General features: G+C 36.9%; 1 protein-coding gene across 4 annotated transcripts; it reads left to right on the forward strand.

The window, feature by feature from the left end:
- The first annotated feature begins 93 nt into the window (after nucleotides 1-93).
- LOC133871881 (MADS-box protein JOINTLESS-like) lies at nucleotides 94-10,360 on the forward strand. Of its 4 annotated transcripts, none has more exons than XM_062309332.1 (9): nucleotides 94-313; nucleotides 563-757; nucleotides 7,280-7,358; nucleotides 7,692-7,753; nucleotides 7,829-7,928; nucleotides 8,876-8,917; nucleotides 9,084-9,125; nucleotides 9,204-9,361; nucleotides 10,071-10,360. In XM_062309332.1, the coding sequence occupies exons 2-9, from the start codon at nucleotides 576-578 to the stop codon at nucleotides 10,081-10,083; spliced, it is 678 nt and encodes a 225-aa protein (XP_062165316.1). In that variant the 5' UTR covers nucleotides 94-313; nucleotides 563-575; the 3' UTR covers nucleotides 10,084-10,360. The 4 variants fall into 4 exon arrangements, with proteins under 4 accessions (XP_062165316.1, XP_062165319.1, XP_062165315.1 ...); XM_062309335.1 differs by having other exon boundaries at nucleotides 575-757; XM_062309331.1 differs by having other exon boundaries at nucleotides 97-313; nucleotides 542-757.
- The last annotated feature ends 7,042 nt before the right edge of the window (nucleotides 10,361-17,402 follow it).

Below are 17,402 nucleotides of genomic sequence, written 5' to 3' on the forward strand. Positions count from 1 at the left end.
TTTTATTGCCCCCAGAAGGCAGAAAGTACTGAAAAATTAATAAAGTAAAGAGTTTTTCATGGATCCAGGTCTCATTTTGGCTTACCTAGGCTAGGTCCTCTCCCCAGTCACGCACACACACACAGAGGAGTATTTCTTTTTAACTTTTTTCGGCAGCAAAAATGAAGAAAATAAAAAGAGGGCTTGTTTAGCTATAAAAGGGAAGGCACCCTTTCCTTTCTAGAACACCCAATTACGCCCTCTTTCTCTCTCCACAATTTTTTCTCCAACTTGTAATTGGTGACTTTTGGTCTAAAGCTCAGACCTAACAAAGGTAAAGAAGAAAATCCCACCAATTCTAGCTCTGCTCGTGCAACTCTGCATGTTCATGAGCTTGGAATGTTGGTTTTTTTGTTTTGTTTTTATTTTGTTTTTCCTGGGTTTTTCTTGTTCTTTACCCAGATCTGTGCTGAGGTACTTTACTTACTAGGGTTTCTGCTAAATTTGGAGTAATTTTTGTGCTATTTTATGTGCATATTTTTGTGGGTGTGGAAATGTGAAGGGCTTCGTTTGAATTTTGGAGGGATATATAAAGGATGGCGAGGGAGAAGATCAAGATCAAGAAGATCGACAACGTGACGGCGAGGCAGGTTACCTTTTCCAAGAGAAGACGAGGGCTTTTGAAGAAAGCTGAAGAGCTTTCTGTTCTCTGTGATGCTGAGGTTGCGCTCATAATCTTCTCAGCCACAGGAAAGCTCTTTGAGTTTTCCAGCTCAAGGTATTTTTTCTTTTTCTTCTTCTTCTTCTCAACTTTTCTGTTTAAGAGATAGTACTTCATTTTCATTAGTGTATGACTCTTCCAGCCGTTTTGGTTTCTGTGTACGCGTGTTTGAGAGAGAGAGAGTTATCGTGGTTAAGTTAGAAGGTCAAGACCATTTCACCCTCGTATCAAGAAATAACGAGATTTCTGCTCAAATTTCGTACGTGAATTTTGTATATATGAAGAAGAAACCTCGTACCTTACTTGGCCAAAAAAACAAACGTTGTGATCGAACTTAGATTGAGAAATCGAAAGCCCATGAAGGTTTCTTTGATCGCTTAGATTGAGCTGTCCTTCATGAAATAACATGTTTTAACTTTGCTTTTCGACCACAGACACAGAAAAAGACTTGTTTTGATCGAAATAACTTCTGGATGTTTCGGTTTTCCTGTTTTTGTAGGCTATGCTATGCCATTTGAAAATTTCTTTCATCCTGTCACAAACTTGGTTGGATCTTTACTTCATTTCTTCACATGAAATCCTCTTAAATACCATGTTGGAATGTTGAAGGCGTGCCCACAAGGCTTTTTTTAGTACTTTCAAAGATCTAACCTGTGGTTTAATAAATTAATTTCTATGATCAATTATATAGTTTAAGTAAATTCATCTTAATTGTGTTGGCTTGGAAGAACTTTGTCGGTGTTACTTGATCGTGCCATTTTGATTGTTAGGAAGTGATTAGACAACTCTTGAGTTCATGATATTAGTTTAACATAAGCTGAATTTTTTTCCTGTTTGAATATGTTCGAAGTAAAGAAATGGGGGCCGGCAAGCTCGGAGGACCATAGAATCATATGTGATTTATAGCATCCTTGTAAATTAAATCATGTCAGTTGCTGTTCAAATTCTTTTGGGTGCAAGTAATTCTTTGGGGCTACGTCGGTGGCAATACTGAGTTTTACTCTATTCGTGTGGGAACCTAGCACTGATCCAGAGTTGACCTTTCATGGGCGAGTATACGAATTGAAGTGGTCTGCCTTGATGTTTCCGTCATAGGGGCGGAGCCATAAGCTCTTATGGGCAGGACCAGGGTAAAAAAATTTGTTGGTATGCAGGAGTCAATAGGCTAAATTTTTATTTTTTACCTTATATTTATTTTTTTCTTTTTTTGGAATGGGGGGCAATGGCCTATATCGGCTCCCCTAAATCCGTCCATGCCTGTCATTTTTTTTTAAAAAAAATTGTCAGTTGCGGCTGCTAATTGATGGTTGATAAAACTAGGGCTTAGCATAGGGTGGGGATGGGGATTTTTTGACCCTGCCCCGCAGAGGTGCGGGTTCCGCACCCCGCGTAAAACCCCATGCACCCGCACGGGGCAGGTGTGGGTGGGGCGATCCCCGCGGGTTATGCCAAGGTGAGAAAAATTGGAACAAGAAGCTTGATTTTAATTGGAACAAGATGAGAAAAATTGGAACTCCCTTGACTCTGAAATTAAGAGGTTCTAACAAATTCATGAATAGGTCTAATGTTTTCTTCTTCCCCCTTGGTAATTCTTTGTATTCATGCTCAGCCAGTCTACAAATATATCTTAAACCAATCCAACCGGCTGTAGAAGCTCCGGTCCTTGATCTAATGGACAAGCGAAAGAGTTGAAAACCAAGGCAACTCATATAACTACAGGTCCATATCATGAAGAAACATTTTGGCCACCAGAAGGTAAGAAAATAAAGGAAACTAAAAGAGAATAAAAAGATTAAAATTTAGAGATCCTGACGGAATTGTCGCTAGGAATCGCGCCTTAGACCACCGGAATTGCACTCCAGGCCACCCATGGCGAGCCCTAGAGGATCGAACCTCTGGCTCTCACGATCGGCCTCTGGTCTCTCTCGGCCTCCAACTCCAATTCTCCCTCTCTGTCTCTGCTTCTCTCTAACTCTCATTTTCTTTTTCCCCTTCTCTGCATCAAGCGAATACCATTACAATTGGCAATTAAAATCCACAATGATGAAAAATAAATTAAAAACATAAAAAGGAAAGCCAATGAACCGTTACCTCCTTATAGCCCTCCCCTTCCTCTGCTGCGGCCTGCGGGTGTGTCCGTGCGTGCGGGGAGGTGAGGGCGTGAGGGAATGAATCACCCAGTTCTCTTCTTTCTTCCTTCTCGCTTAATCTTCTTCCTTCTGTTCTTATTCTTCTCTCAACCGACCACCACAAGAGAGGAGAAAAACAGAGAGAGTGAGAGCTGGAGAGGGAGAGTGAGACTGGAGGGATCAAAGATCGGGAGAGGGGGGAACAGTGAGGGGCTGCGGCGCTTAGGGAGTTAGAGAAGTTAAAGACTTAAAATTAGAGTTAGGTTAGAAAAGTTGAAAGTTTCTTTCTTTCTTTCTTTTCTCTCTTTTTTTTTTTTCAAAATCTGCGGGGCGGGGCGGGGACCCAAGAAATTTCAAGGTCTCCCCCCCGCACCGTGTGGGGGGACCAAAAAAGGCCTCGTGGCCCGCACCATGGGTGCGGGTTTTAGGCTTTGTGGGGTGGGGCAGTGCGGGTTCTGCGGGGATTTGCTCAGCCCTAGATAAAACGGGCCTCTAATACCAAATATATTAAACTAAACTTAACTAAATACGTTGTAAGCATGTTCTGGCCAAAATTACTATTTTTAGCTCTAGTTATGCCCTCTTGGGGATATAAATCTGCAAGTGAACGAAGTTAGGCCAATTACAAACATGTTTTAAGTAGCGGTTGTAGTCTGAAAACCTAGAAAAAGATCAGCCATGGAAGGGGCCAATTTATGTTCAAAAAAGGATCGGAGTTCAATCAAAATGAGAATATAGTGAATGAGTGGGGAAAATGAGGAAGGATGGTTTCCAATTGAGTGCGTTCATAAGAGAAAGTTGCCACTACTAATTACGAGTTGTTGATGAGAGAAAGTAGTCTAATTATAAGATGCTTCAGTTTATCGTAATTACCAATCATCTGTTGAAGGACGTATCTTTAGATGGAGCTCAGGGAAATTAAAAAAAATAAATAAAAGGAAAGGAGATTCAATTAATTTATCTTATAGAACTTGAGATTACGACTTTACCCTTAGGGTATCATCACTTTGGCACTTGTACCTTCAAAGTTTAAAAAGTGATACTCGACCCTACCCCTACAAACTACCTAACTGTGATGCTTAGTACCCTTTTTCAGCTTTTTCTGTCTTACCAGATGCCGCATGTGATATTTTTGCCCCCAAAATGGCTCGAGTAAAAGTGTATTTTTCCAAAACTTTGTGGAATACTAATGCCAACTTAACTCTATTCCTAATAAAGAAAATTAAAAATAACAAAAAAAAAGAAAAAAAGAAGAAAAAAACAAAGAAAAAAACTTAAAATGAAGTTGGCTGCCGCCATCTTTCCTTCTCCGCCACCTGGGGTGGTTGGACTAGCCCCTCACTTGGGAGTGGGGGTTTGGATACCCTTAAAGACATATTTGGGGCTGGCATGAGCTATCCTTGGAACAAAGGCAGTACATATTTAAACATTTAAAAGCAATAGATTTTTGTTGGGTGTGGATAAATAATCAAGAGAATATTATATACTTCAAAACTCTCATTGCAATTTCCAGGTCTAATATTTGAAGTGTCAAATAAGTATTTCTTTGATATTGCAGGTCTAGCATAGGTGTAAAATAATGATTTTACATTCTATATTCAACATATATATAAGAAGTTTACCCTCATGCTACAATATTTTAACTTGGCTTTCCTTCGTCATCCAGATGCAACTAGTTGCCTAAACCATCCCCATGAATTTGTTGAGTTTTACAAAGATGTCACTTAGGTGCTATCATGAATGATTTCTTAAGCCAACTTGAACAGCTCCCTATGTCTTCATCGTATTTCAACTTTATAAAGGATATAGCAGTCATCCTGACCTTAATGGATTCAGCCAAAGTTGTATACTTAAAATTCTAGGCTTTCAGTCTTCTATTTGGTAATGTATAAGCTGTCTACTATATATATATATATATATCCTTTTGGGCAGCCATTTTTATGCACAGTGACACGCTATCATATAAAGAAATTTGGTCATTAGCGACAAAACTTTCAACGATGACTCAAAAGTTGTCACTAATTTTGAGTTGTCGCTAATAAGTGTTTATCCAATGGAGCAACAACAACGACTTATTAGCGACTATCGGTGGCTAGTGTAAGTTGGAAAAATAGTGGTTTTGACATGCATGAGGTTGGTATTGGCATGACTTCTCGGTATGTATGGCACTTTTCTTGGTTGACATAGATGACCCGAGGCAGACAACCACTTAGTGGAAATGAGAACGAGAGTAACAATCTTTTTTTTTCCTTTTTTTTTTTTTTCTTTGTAAGTATTTCGTATCTCCTATATATTAAGTGCAATCTTCGATGGTCTCGGGTTAGGAGAGGATCTTGTAATGGATGGTATCAAACTCAAAAAGATTTTAGGAATGTTGACAATATTTTTTCAAACAATTTGCTTGGGGTTAGAACCAAGATCAACTCCTTATCTACCTTCTAGCCTTATATTCTTAATAGATGGATGGATGGTGGGGGGACTTGGGGATTGCCCGGTAATGTGATTAGAAAGTAGGTGATTTGTGTGTGGAAACTTTTAATAAAACGGAAAATAAAGAAAATAGTGGAAGAAAGGGAAAAATAGAGAATGATTTACAGGTAGTTCAGTGTTAGACACTTGTGTTTATCATTAAGTAAGAGCCTAATAGGGTTATATTGTGCTCTTATTTTCTTGATGATATTTACATTCCAAATGACTCATATTTATAAGAGAATTGAGGTAGGTGAAGCTAATATAATTATGATTTGATTACAATTATACTTGATAACAATCAATCCTAATAAACAAATTCCCATTTATGATAAAGAATTTTTATCTTTATCATATATTCTAACATTGTGTGTTGGTTGTGAGTGTTTGTTGTTGGTAGGTTGCCTGTATGCAACCGGTGTCTTTGTAGCTGGGGGCCTCTATGGTTGTCTGCCCTTTTGTAATATTAGTTTTGTTTAATGTATTTCCTATTCATCCAAAAAAAGAAAAAGAAAAAGAAAAAAATTGACTAAAGGTAAGGGAAAAAGGACACTTATTGGAGGGCCGACGTTCCTTTATTTGGAGGTTCACATATATCTCGATCTCAGAAGAAAGGCTAAATTAGATTTAGCCTTAGCAGTTGGTAAACTTGAATACAAGCTAGTGCTTGAGTTGACAAGCTTAGCTTGGTTTTCCTTGTTTATGAGCATTTTGACTCAAAACTATTTAATTGTCTTAAGTCATGATTTCTTGTGAGTATTAATGAGGAACGATGTAATTTCATTGCCTTGATGGTTGGTTAAGGGGCATAAATTGAAGTTATAATGTAGCTAGGTACATAAGCCAGCAGTGGATATTTTTGAAGATCTGTCATTAAATTCAGTAAACATGGTTGAGTTGCCATACAAATGATGAAGCCTAACGCAAGCTTGACTGTAGGCTTCTTTAGCTTTGAGAATGATTTCCATAGCCCGAGCTTCCCTTTTTTTAAAAAAAATGGCCGCAAGGGGAGGGAGAGGAGGAAAGATGATTAGAACTAGTGACTTTAGTTTTATAAGGTGTGGTTATCGGCCAATTGAGCTACCCCTTGGGTCGAGCTTAGGTTTAGTTGTTAGTTTGTTTCACACTTCTAAAAACAAATTGACCACAAACCATCAAAACCGGAGTTTTATTTTTGTATTAGAAACGTGCTTTATTTTATGTTTGAAAATAATGGTCAATTTAGAAGAATGAAGTTCTGCAAATTATTTTAATGATAAAAAATTTCTAATTGCACATAAAGCAATTGTCAATACGATCGATCACGTGCCGAAGGAATTAAGTAACTTCTAACATGTTTGATGGTTGTGATAATGATGGCATCAGTCAGTGATTAGTATTTTGATCACTTTTTCCTTAAAAGAATCCATGCATGTCTTAACTAGCTAATTCACATTGAGCCTTTAAATTACACCACAAATGAGAGTGACAGAGAGTTAAGACTTTTAATGTTGTGTTCCTGTGCCTATGGACTGGTAATTTGATGAGTCGATATCACGTGGATTTGATATATAAAACTAAAACGTAGATGCAATATATTGAAGTTTACAAAATAATTTGCAGTTTTGATGAAACTAATTAAATAAATGTCTTTGAAAATTGTTTGCCTGCGTGTCATATATGTATTTGGAGTTATCGTATACTTGTGTATTTTATAACGATTGTTCTGATTATTTTGTTTTATTAAATACTAGTAATCTGCAAACTTTTATTTTCTAAAGTAAATGTCTTTGAAAATAGTCATTCATGAGTTGGGTATGATATTTATAAAATTCAAGGACCATTGACTGAAATCAGGGAAGTATAAACTTGTGAGATTAATATATATAATCTATGTTAACACCTGGCATTCACTGCACCTGTTATCTATTTTTTTTATATTTTAGATGTTCACTTCCATGGTGGACAGCTTCTAACTATGTCCTCTTTTCATCTTGTGAAGTATGAAGGATATACTGGAAAGGTATAATCTTCAGTCTAATAGCCTTGAGAAAATGGCCCAACCGTCTCTTGATCTGCAGGTATGTCTGCCAAGTCGTTTTTTGGTGTCGCAAGGGAATGAAATCATCTAATTGTATATCTATGTTTGGCTTTCGGAAGAGTTCATTTCATTTGAGCATCAGAAGGTCTTTATTTTGCATTAAATACAATATTATTGTTTCTGGAATTACAAGGACTGGCTTCATTCATTTTGACTAAATATTTGCAAGGACTCCTCACTGTAGTTCTCCGTACTAATTAAATGTCTTGGAAGAGAAAATTGCATTTCGTTTAAATTGGATTTCATTTTCTTTTCAAGCTTTACAGTTTATAGTATATATGTAATTTATTTGGCACTTCTTTGTCCTTTTCAGCTAGAGCATGGTAATAACATCAGATTGAGTAAGGAAGTGGCGGATAAGAGCCAGCAACTAAGGTATATTATTAGTTTCTACAGGATCATATTTCCATATGTTTTGCTGATACTAATTCCATTTATCTTTGACAATAGGCAGGCGAGGGGAGAAGATCTTCAAGGGCTAAATTTAGAGGAATTGCTGCAATTAGAAAAAAAGCTTGAAGCAGGACTTAGACGTGTGATTGATTCTAAGGTTTTTACTAGACTGCTAATTTCATATCTGTATGTGACAATCACATGCTGGGCTTTGACATATATGTGTGCGGGCCCACACGTTTTAAATTTAAATATATATATAGGAAAAGATGCAAAATCAATCTTAATGGTTTGCGTCTTTATAGAATTAGTCCCTTTGGTTTGAACTTTATAGAATAGATACCTAAGGTTTGCTTTTGGATAAAAATGCTCCTTCTGAATGCCGCCACCTTAAGTTTGTCGCACGGAGAGACTCCGGCGATGAACCACCAACCGCGATGTGATGCTCTACTGAGTTGCTTCCACAAATGATAAGCATGAATGTGAGATCCTTCATTGCAGCAGCAGTCATGAAGAGTGATGTTAAATCTGTTGATTGTTTAGTCATTTCTTGGTATATCTTCTGGGAGTTTTAGGTGTATGTGTTCTTATTTTGCTTGTGACAACCTAGGTGATGCCAGAATCCGCATTTGTCCCTTCCTTCCTTCCTTCCTTGATGGAAGGCTAATGCCTGCAAATAAGGACAAGGTGATTTTTAGGCCAGCTCCTCATTGGGTGTTTAGTAAAGGTAATTTTTGACCTAAACAAATTCGAGTTGTGTAGCAGGTTGCAGTTCGGCAAGTCACAGTTGGTGGCTCGTGGCTCGGTGAGCCTCTCCGGCCATGTGACAAACTTAGGGTGGTGGTGTTTGGTTCGGCTCGCGGTTCTTGGCTGCGCCGGCCCTTTCTCCATGTTACAGTCGTAGGCTATGTGTGATGCTGACATGGAATAATGCTATACATGTGTCGACATTTCACTAGCTAGTGCTGATGTGGCTAAGTAGTCATGTGGCATTAACTTCAGTTAGAAATCTTAATAGGACTATTTCTGTCTAAAAGCAAACCACAATGATCTATAGATTAACAAAGAGATGCAGAATAATGTGTAGCTTCCTTCTTCTTTCAGGAAGAACGGATGATGAATGAGATTAATACGCTCGCAAGAAAGGTTAGTAAACAAACTTAATTACAGCCTAATGTTATATTACCAAAATATATTACATGAGTAAAGACATGTCATCATAACCTTCTTCTTGGTCAGTATACAGTTAATTTAATGGTTTAGTTGTTGAAGTAAAGTGAAAGTGATTTTAGTTATTTGCGTTCTTGCTCAGGGAGCTCAGTTGATGGAAGAGAACAAGCAATTAAAACAGAAGGTGAGAATTTTTGTATTTTTATTTTATTTATTTGCACGAAATCCGTGTGGAGTGGTAGGTGAGCTTTTTGGACCGCAGATGATGGTGTCGTACAAGGGGAAAAGACCTGTTCTTGTGGACTCGGACATCGTTATCCAGGAAGAAGGCACGTCATCGGAGTCTGTCAACAACGTCTGCAGCTGCAGTAGTGCCCCTCCTCCAGAGGAAGATAGTTCTGATACATCTCTCAAATTAGGGTAAGCATAACAGACAGGAAGTTTTTCCCTTCGCTTTTTTTTTTTTTTTTTTTTTTTTTTCACCCACTCCTATTTTTCATTATTTTTGTATTCACGCTCTTAAACTTTAAAAAATAGGTATTCATTTTTTGTTTTTGTTCAATTTCGACTTTCCGTTAAAATTTTTGGTTGAATACTAAATTACTAATGGAAGGGTTTTTTTTTTTTTTTTTTTTTTTTTTTTTTTTTATAAAAATAAAAAATAAATTTGCAAGGATTTAACAAAATATGCAAAACTACTGATGGCTGAATATTTTTTTTTTAAAAAAAAATAAATATATTGATATTTTGACAAGATTTTAATGAAAAAATTTAACATATGAGTGAAATTAAAAAAAATAATAATAAATAATTAAATAAATTACGTGGATTGGTGTCTGGTCTATGTACATGGAAGCGAGCAAGTTTTTTCACTATTTTATCAAAAGCAAAGTAAGCGAGCAAGTTTTTTCACTATTATGGTAACTGGTAAAACCCTAATCTGGTTCATGAAAATTGTCCATATACTCTTTATCATACTGTGAAGGAATTTCCCACTATTTTTAATAATCATGAAAAATTAATTAAAGGCACCAAATAAAACATCTTTTCAGAATCCATTTCCCCCATACATCCCTGTTAGCTGTTCCTGATTATATGGTTAAATGTTTTTTCATTGCATCTCCTGCAGGCTATCCCTTTAGGTGAAACTGGTGGAAGATGGAGGAGACTCATGTAATGAATAAGGCTGGGTCCTGGTCTTTTTAAGTTATAATTATCAAGGTTAATTAAAGAAATGGTACAAACGACGACTAGAGAACATGTACTTGTATCTCTATCTTTTGGCTGGTGCTGATGTACGTTTTGTTTCAGTATTATGCATATGAATTCTCAACTACTTTTGACTATTTGCAATCAAGCATCCCATATATGTATGTAAGTGCTAGGTTAAATAGTGAGTTCAGTGGATTTATTGAGCCTCTTGTTGCTTTTGCATGAGATTTGAAGTTGCATGTGATCTTTGTATATAGCATTTTTATTAGCTTCACCAAATTTTACTGGCCCATATAGAGTTGTTTTTCTCTATTTTAGTCATACCTTTAACAGTTTGATTATTTTAGCTATTTACTATTATTATTTTATTTAAATAATTTATTTTTTTTAAATAGAGGTTGTGTGATAGAGAGAAATTTGTTAAAAAAAATAAAATAAAAAGAGAAGTTTTAATAGTTTTTTATTATTTTGGTGAGTGAAATGTGATTACTATTATTGGTGAGTACCATTTACTTACTAAATTTTTTTACCAAATTAAAAAGGTTATTGGGAATTTATTTTGAATCATTACAGTAAATTAAAAGAGTCTTCTACGAATGCTCTGAGATGATTAAATTATGAGTGCATGTACTGGTGTACGTAGATAAGAAAGCTTTAAGATCAACACCTTTGAACTTTGTTTCCTTTGTTTGTATGGACCAAAAGGTCTACACTTAAGGGTATAGAAAATAATCAACCGTTTGTATGATCAATTTGCACGAGGACTATTTTTTTAAAACAAACTATAACATCAAACAGAGTTTTAATGGCGCCAAATAGGACGTAAGTTCCATTTATCTAGCTCTACATTCTTACTAAGTTTCTTAAATCGGCCTTGAGCAAGCACACGAACCCGCACATCCAACTTGATACGGTCGAAAATGGCCTCTTCAGTTCTTCGAGTATTGGAGTGCAGCATGTCATTTCAGGTTCATCCAACTTGAACCGGTCCAAAATGGCCTCTTCAATTCTAGGAGTATTGGAGTGCAGCAAGTCATTTCTTTGTTTTCATAGATGATAAACTGCGACTCCTAAACACAATCTCTCCAAGCAAGCCTTTAGGCTCTTCCCATGCAGCATGGTGTTATCCCAACTCTCAATACAGTCCCAATCCATTGGGACATTCAACAAAGAGCATTCAGCCATGACTTTAGTTCAAATCCAGCAACTAAAACTGCACCTAAAGAATAGGTGATCCCTACTCTCCAATCTCCCATAGCAATCAAGGCAGAGGCTATTTCCAGAAAAACTCCAATAACACATGTTATACTTGGTAACCAAAGCATCCTGAAACACTAACCAAAGAATGAAAGAGTGTTTAGGGATTGACAGTGGAAACCAAACCAAATTCCACCAATTAACTGTTGGGAAAACAGCTCTTAGCTTTCCTCATGCATCAGCACCTGAATACTTACTATCTCTAGAGTCCCATACGAGCATATCAACTTCACCAATCACAACATCATGGAGCTGGCTTTGTATAGCAACCAAACCATTCGAACGAGCTGATGGCCAGAACCAATCACCATCTTTGATAATAGCATCAAGTCTAGAGTGAAGATGAATGCTAGCTAGAATCATAAATCACTCAGTTGCCATATCTGTCGAGGAGATACCCTACAGGATGCCACTGATCAAGCCATAGAAACACCTTCGTGCCATCACCAACCTTAAAACAGATGTGCTGCTTTGCAAGGTCTTGGAGTTTGAGAATTTTCTTCCAACTCCGAGAGCAAGAAGTTGGGATAGAAACCTGCCAGAAGCTTCTTCTCTTCAATCAATTTGCTTCGGTCCAGGCAACCCACAAAGAACCAGCTTTGGTGAAGAGGTTCCATATGTGATTTAACATAGAAGCCTTGTTCCACGCTTCAATCCTTTTTATACCCAAACCTCTTTTCTTTGGAAGACAAAGTTTGTTCCAAGAAACCTTAGCATGGGCCTTAGAATCCTTACCACTAAAAAGAAACCGATTGAGTTTTTGCTCAATCAACCATATGGTTTTTTGGGGAAGAATAAATACCATAGCCCAATAAACCTATAGATTAAGGAGAACCAAGGATAAGAGTTGAAGTTCACTTGCCAAGGAGAAATTTCTAACTGTCAAAAAATCAATCCTAGCAGTAATTTGAGCTACCAGGATCTCATAATCAGAATAATAAATCCTTTTGGTTATAAGGGGGACTCTCAGGTATCTCACAGGAAGAGAACCTGCTGGCATTTGCCGAAAATTCAAGATGTCCTGCTTGAGCTCCAGCGACACTCCTACAAGGAAAATGGAGCTTTTGGCTGGATTAGCTTTCAACCTCAAAAGAGATTCAAACTCAGCAAGAGCACCCACAATAGCTGAGACAAAGGTGACATTTGCTGCAGAAAAAACCAACAAATCATCCGTAAAACAAAGATGAGTTAGCTTCACTAACTTACACTTGGGATGGTAGCTAAACTGAGGAGAAGAAGCAGCCTGTGTCAACAGCAACGATAAGCTCTCCATAACCAAGACAAAGAGAGAAGAAGAGATAGGATCCCCTTGCCTGAGTCAATTTCTATTAGAAAAGTGCCCCACCAAAGTGCCATTAAGTGCTATGGTGAAGTTAGGGCTAGTGATACAAGCCCGAATCCAAACAATAAATCTAACAAGAGCTCCAAAGCAATGTAAACAATGCAAAATGTACTCCCAATCCAAAGAATCGTAGGCTTTCATCAAATCCACACTTTGGTGAAGAGGTTCCATATGTGATTTAACATAGAAGCCTTGTTCCACACTTCAATCCTCTTTATACCCAAACCTCCTTTCTTTGGAACACAAAGTTTGTCCCAAAAAACCTTAGCATGGGCCTTAGAATCCTTACCATTCCAAAGAAACGGTTTGAGTTTTTGATCAATCAACCATATGATTTTTTTGGGAAGAATAAATACCTTAGCCCAATAAACCTACAGATTAAGGAGAATTGAGGATAAGAGTTGAAGGCTCCTTAATTAGAGCTTATATCCTCATCAAGCCCCAAGATCATTCTATTAGCTATAATCTTAGTAACACACTTGTAAACTAAATTACAACAAGCTATAGGTCGGTAGTCTCCCATGGTTGAAGCATTATTCTTTTTCGGGATTAGGGTGATAATAGTAAAATTCACCTCCCTTAGAAGCTTTCCAAACATGAAGAATTTCAAGATAGCGGCACAGAAATCATCCCCAATCACTGGCCAAGCTTTCCGAAAGAAACCTGCTAAAAACCCGTCCGGGCCCGAAGCTTTGCTAGGATTCATAGAGAATATGACATTTTGAATCTCAGACCTAGTCACAGAGGCACACATGCCAGCTACACAAGAAGCATAAAACTTATTCACAATAATACTAGTAACCCGATCTGTCTTATCAGAATAGAAGATATGAAAAGTATGCCCCAACCAGGAGCGGAACTACTCATTGGCTTGGGGGGGCCCAGGCCAAAGAGTTTCCCCCAAAAAAAAAAATAAATCTGAAAAAAAAATAAATAAATAAATAAATTAAATTTTACCCCTTTTTTTTTTTTTTTTTTTTATTTTCTTAGTTTTGTCCCCCCCAAAGTTTTTTTTCTCAATTTGGCCCCTCCAATGTTTGAAACTTGGCTCCGCCCCTGGCCCCAACAGATTATGATAAAAGCTAGTAGCTATTCTCTTAATCTCATGCATATCTTGGATACTATTCCCCTAAGTATCTTTCAACATTTTGATAAGGTTAGTTGAGTTCATGACCTTAATAGAATTGTGGAAAAATGCACTGTTACCATCCCCAAGTTTAAGCCATTTAACCCTTGATTTTTGCTTAAGAAAATTCTCCCTAGCAGCCAGTAAAGAAACCAGCAAATGAAGACATTCTATTTCCTTCCTTTGGCAATGAACATTGCCTATGGACAAAAGAAAATTATCTTGGGCCTTGGCTAACTCATGGCGAGCCTAAGCAACTTTCAGCCCCAATTCACCAAAAACTTCTTTGTTCTTGACCTTTAACATATCCCTTACAACTTTGAGCTTAGTATATAATCGGAACATAGAGTAACCGTCCACCTCCATCCTCCAAGCATCACCAATCCAATCCAAAAACTTATTATGATCGGCCCAAAAATTAAAGTACTTGAAAGGCTTGGGGTTGAAACTAGCAAAGCTGGAAACAGTCACTAAAGCTGGGAGTGGAAATTTGAACGAGGACTTAATTAGCCCTTCAGAGCAAATCCACGTCAAGTAATAAAGTTAAAAGTGAAATGGCATGTTGGTGGTGATCGTTGAATCACTTTCGATGATTAAGTTAGTGAGGGTGAATTAGAAAGAAAGAGCAGATAAAATGCAAATATGAAAAAAAAAAAAAAACAAACAAACAAACAAAAAGTCTGTAAAAAAGTGAATAGTCAAAATGTATCTGACACGTGTTTGTTCTCACATTTTGTAGATATTGCTAGCTCTTGATTGGTAGATATGCCAGATAAGACAATTAGTAACATGTGACATGAGATCGCTTGTTAAATTTAGTAATTTTATTTCCCACGGTAATGGAGCCGTTGACCTTTTTCCTTGTTGAATGAGTTTCGAATGACAAATCACTCAAGGCTTGCGGATAAGGATTCCCTCAAATTTTTTAACTGAATTTGAGGGAATTCGGGCAGGTGATTGCGATAGAGCACTTATGAGACCCATCTGACCAAATAAATTTTGGGCTGCCCAATTACTTATCCGGTCAGGTAGGTCCCATAAGTACTCTCTCACAATCACCTGCCTGAATTCTTTCAGATTTGGACAGAAAATTGGAGGAAATCTTGATCCGGATTATTATTAAGTTGGATCATTGGATATGAATTACTTATATAACCTATTCTTTATTTTGAGGTGCAAGCAAAGGGATGGGTTCTAACGTGCATGTTGCTCGATGAGCTCGTATCCTGAATCAAGGTTGAGCATACTTTCGGGCCCATGGACCTTTGGTTGGGCCCATTAGGCCTTATAGTAATTTTGGTATTCTATCTTATATGCAAAATAACACAATTACGGTAAATAAGACAAAACAATCATATACATGAACACCAAGATTTAAGTGGTTCCCTAAAGTGAGATACACTCGTAGCGGAGATGCAATCACAAATAAATTTACTATCAAAGATAAGATACAAAATAGTGAAGAGAAAAGCACTTGAAACCCAAATCTCACTTTCACAAAAATAGATTATTTCACAATAGAGAAAATAAAAAATGACAAATTTATCTTTTGTTGGGACAAATGGCATCTTTGTTTCTTTTTTTTCTTTTTCCTCTCTCTCTCTCTCTAGAGGATGCGTCAAAATACCAAGAAAAGACGCTTGAAAACTCTATTTGCTTGTTAAGGCTAGGCAACACGTCCTCTCGGCATGGATATGGATGGACCAAGATGGTTCTCAGTTTAGAATCGTGCGAGACAAGGCTAGGCAAGGCGCACTACCAACCGAGGGTTGCGCAGGACTTTGCTTAGAGCCTTACCATAAAAGGCTAGGCAAGGTATCCTGTCAGCTGAGGCCTATGTGGGACTTAGCTTATATCCTTGCCAGGCGAGGTTAGGCATGGTATCTCTTTGGTCAGGGCTCTATGCGGAACTTAGCTTAAAGCCTTGTAACAAATGGTTGAGCAAGGTGTACGAACCGGCCAGGGCCTGCGCATATGTAATACCTCAAAAGAATTTAAAATAATAAACTTTCACAATAATTACAATTTAAAAATTAAATCTTTATTTTTTTGAAACATATGAAATGCTATGGGTGAATTTTCCTATACACCTTTGATATTTTATCATTCTCCATTTTTGAATGTTCGACATCCCACAAAAACATTGGAGATTTTATTTCTTCGAACATTCAACACCGCGTGAAGTTATTTTTTATATTTTTAGCTACTTCAGACTTTGAGCGTGCAACAACCCATATAAAGTCATCATTATCTCCAGCAAACCCTATATTCATCATTTTCTTACCAGCAACCCTAGAGAGAGAGAGAGAGAGAGAGAGAATGTGGTTTTGTTAGGCTTCATATTTAGTAAGACGGAACCCCTAAACCTTAATCCCATTTTTACATGTGTTAGCATTTTTTCATCGGCTTTAATATATTGTTTTTGTTGTTTTATAAGGTGAAAATACATTTTAACCCCATCAAAGTTTCACAACTTTTCAATTTTGCCTCAAATATTTAAAAATTAGCAATGTTCGACATCCCACGAAAACAATGGAGATTTTCTTTCTTCGAACATTCAACACCGCGTGAGGTTATTTTTTATATTTTTAACCACTTCAGACTTTGAGCGTGCAACAACCCATATAAAGTCATCCTTATCTCCAGCAAACCCTATATTCATTATTTTCTTACCAGCAACCCTAGTGGAGAGAGAGAGAGAGAGAGAGAGAGAGAGAGAGAGAGAGAGAGAGAGAGAGAGAGAGAGAGTGTGTGTGGTTTTGTTAGGCTTCATAATCAGTAAGAGGGAACCCCTAAACCTCAATCCCATTTTTACATGTGTTAGCATTTTTTCATCAGCTTTAATATATTGTTTTTGTTGTTTTATAAGGTGAAAATACATTTTACCTCCCTCAAAGTTTCACAACTTTTCAATTTTGCCTCAAATATTTAAAAATTAGCAATGTACCCCAACCAAGTTTTAAAAATTTTCAATGTTGCTCATCTATTACTTCAATCTATATTCTTTGATGGAAATCAACCCTCGTACGATGCAATTTAGTTTTTATGAACAAATCTCCTCAAAATATCAAAAAAAAAAAAAAACTTTATTTTTAACAAAAAAAAAAATTAAAAATTAAAAAACCAACAAAAACAAAATTTGAGGTCCATGGGCCATTTGGGGGTGGCTCGGCTACAGATGTGCAACTTTGAAAAATTTCAAACCTTGGTTGAGGTACATTGCCAACTTTTAAACATTGGATGCAAATTTGAAAAAGTGGTGAAACTTTAAAAGGTAAAATATATTTTTTCCTTTTTATATAATCATGCATGGTTAGCTAAACTTTGAAAAAGTTGTGAACTCATATGTATTTTTTGTGCTATTATATCACGTTGTTATGTATTTAGCGTTATTATAGGAGTTTTGGTTTTTAATGCATTTTGCCAGTCACTAAACGTTCTAGTGGTTATACCGAACGTTCATTTCTTGTTGACCGAACGATCAACCCCTAAGCCAAACGTTTGACCCTTGTTGGTCAAACGAT

This window comes from Alnus glutinosa, chromosome 6 (genome assembly GCF_958979055.1).
Source record: "Alnus glutinosa chromosome 6, dhAlnGlut1.1, whole genome shotgun sequence".
NCBI classification, from domain to species: domain Eukaryota; kingdom Viridiplantae; phylum Streptophyta; class Magnoliopsida; order Fagales; family Betulaceae; genus Alnus; species Alnus glutinosa.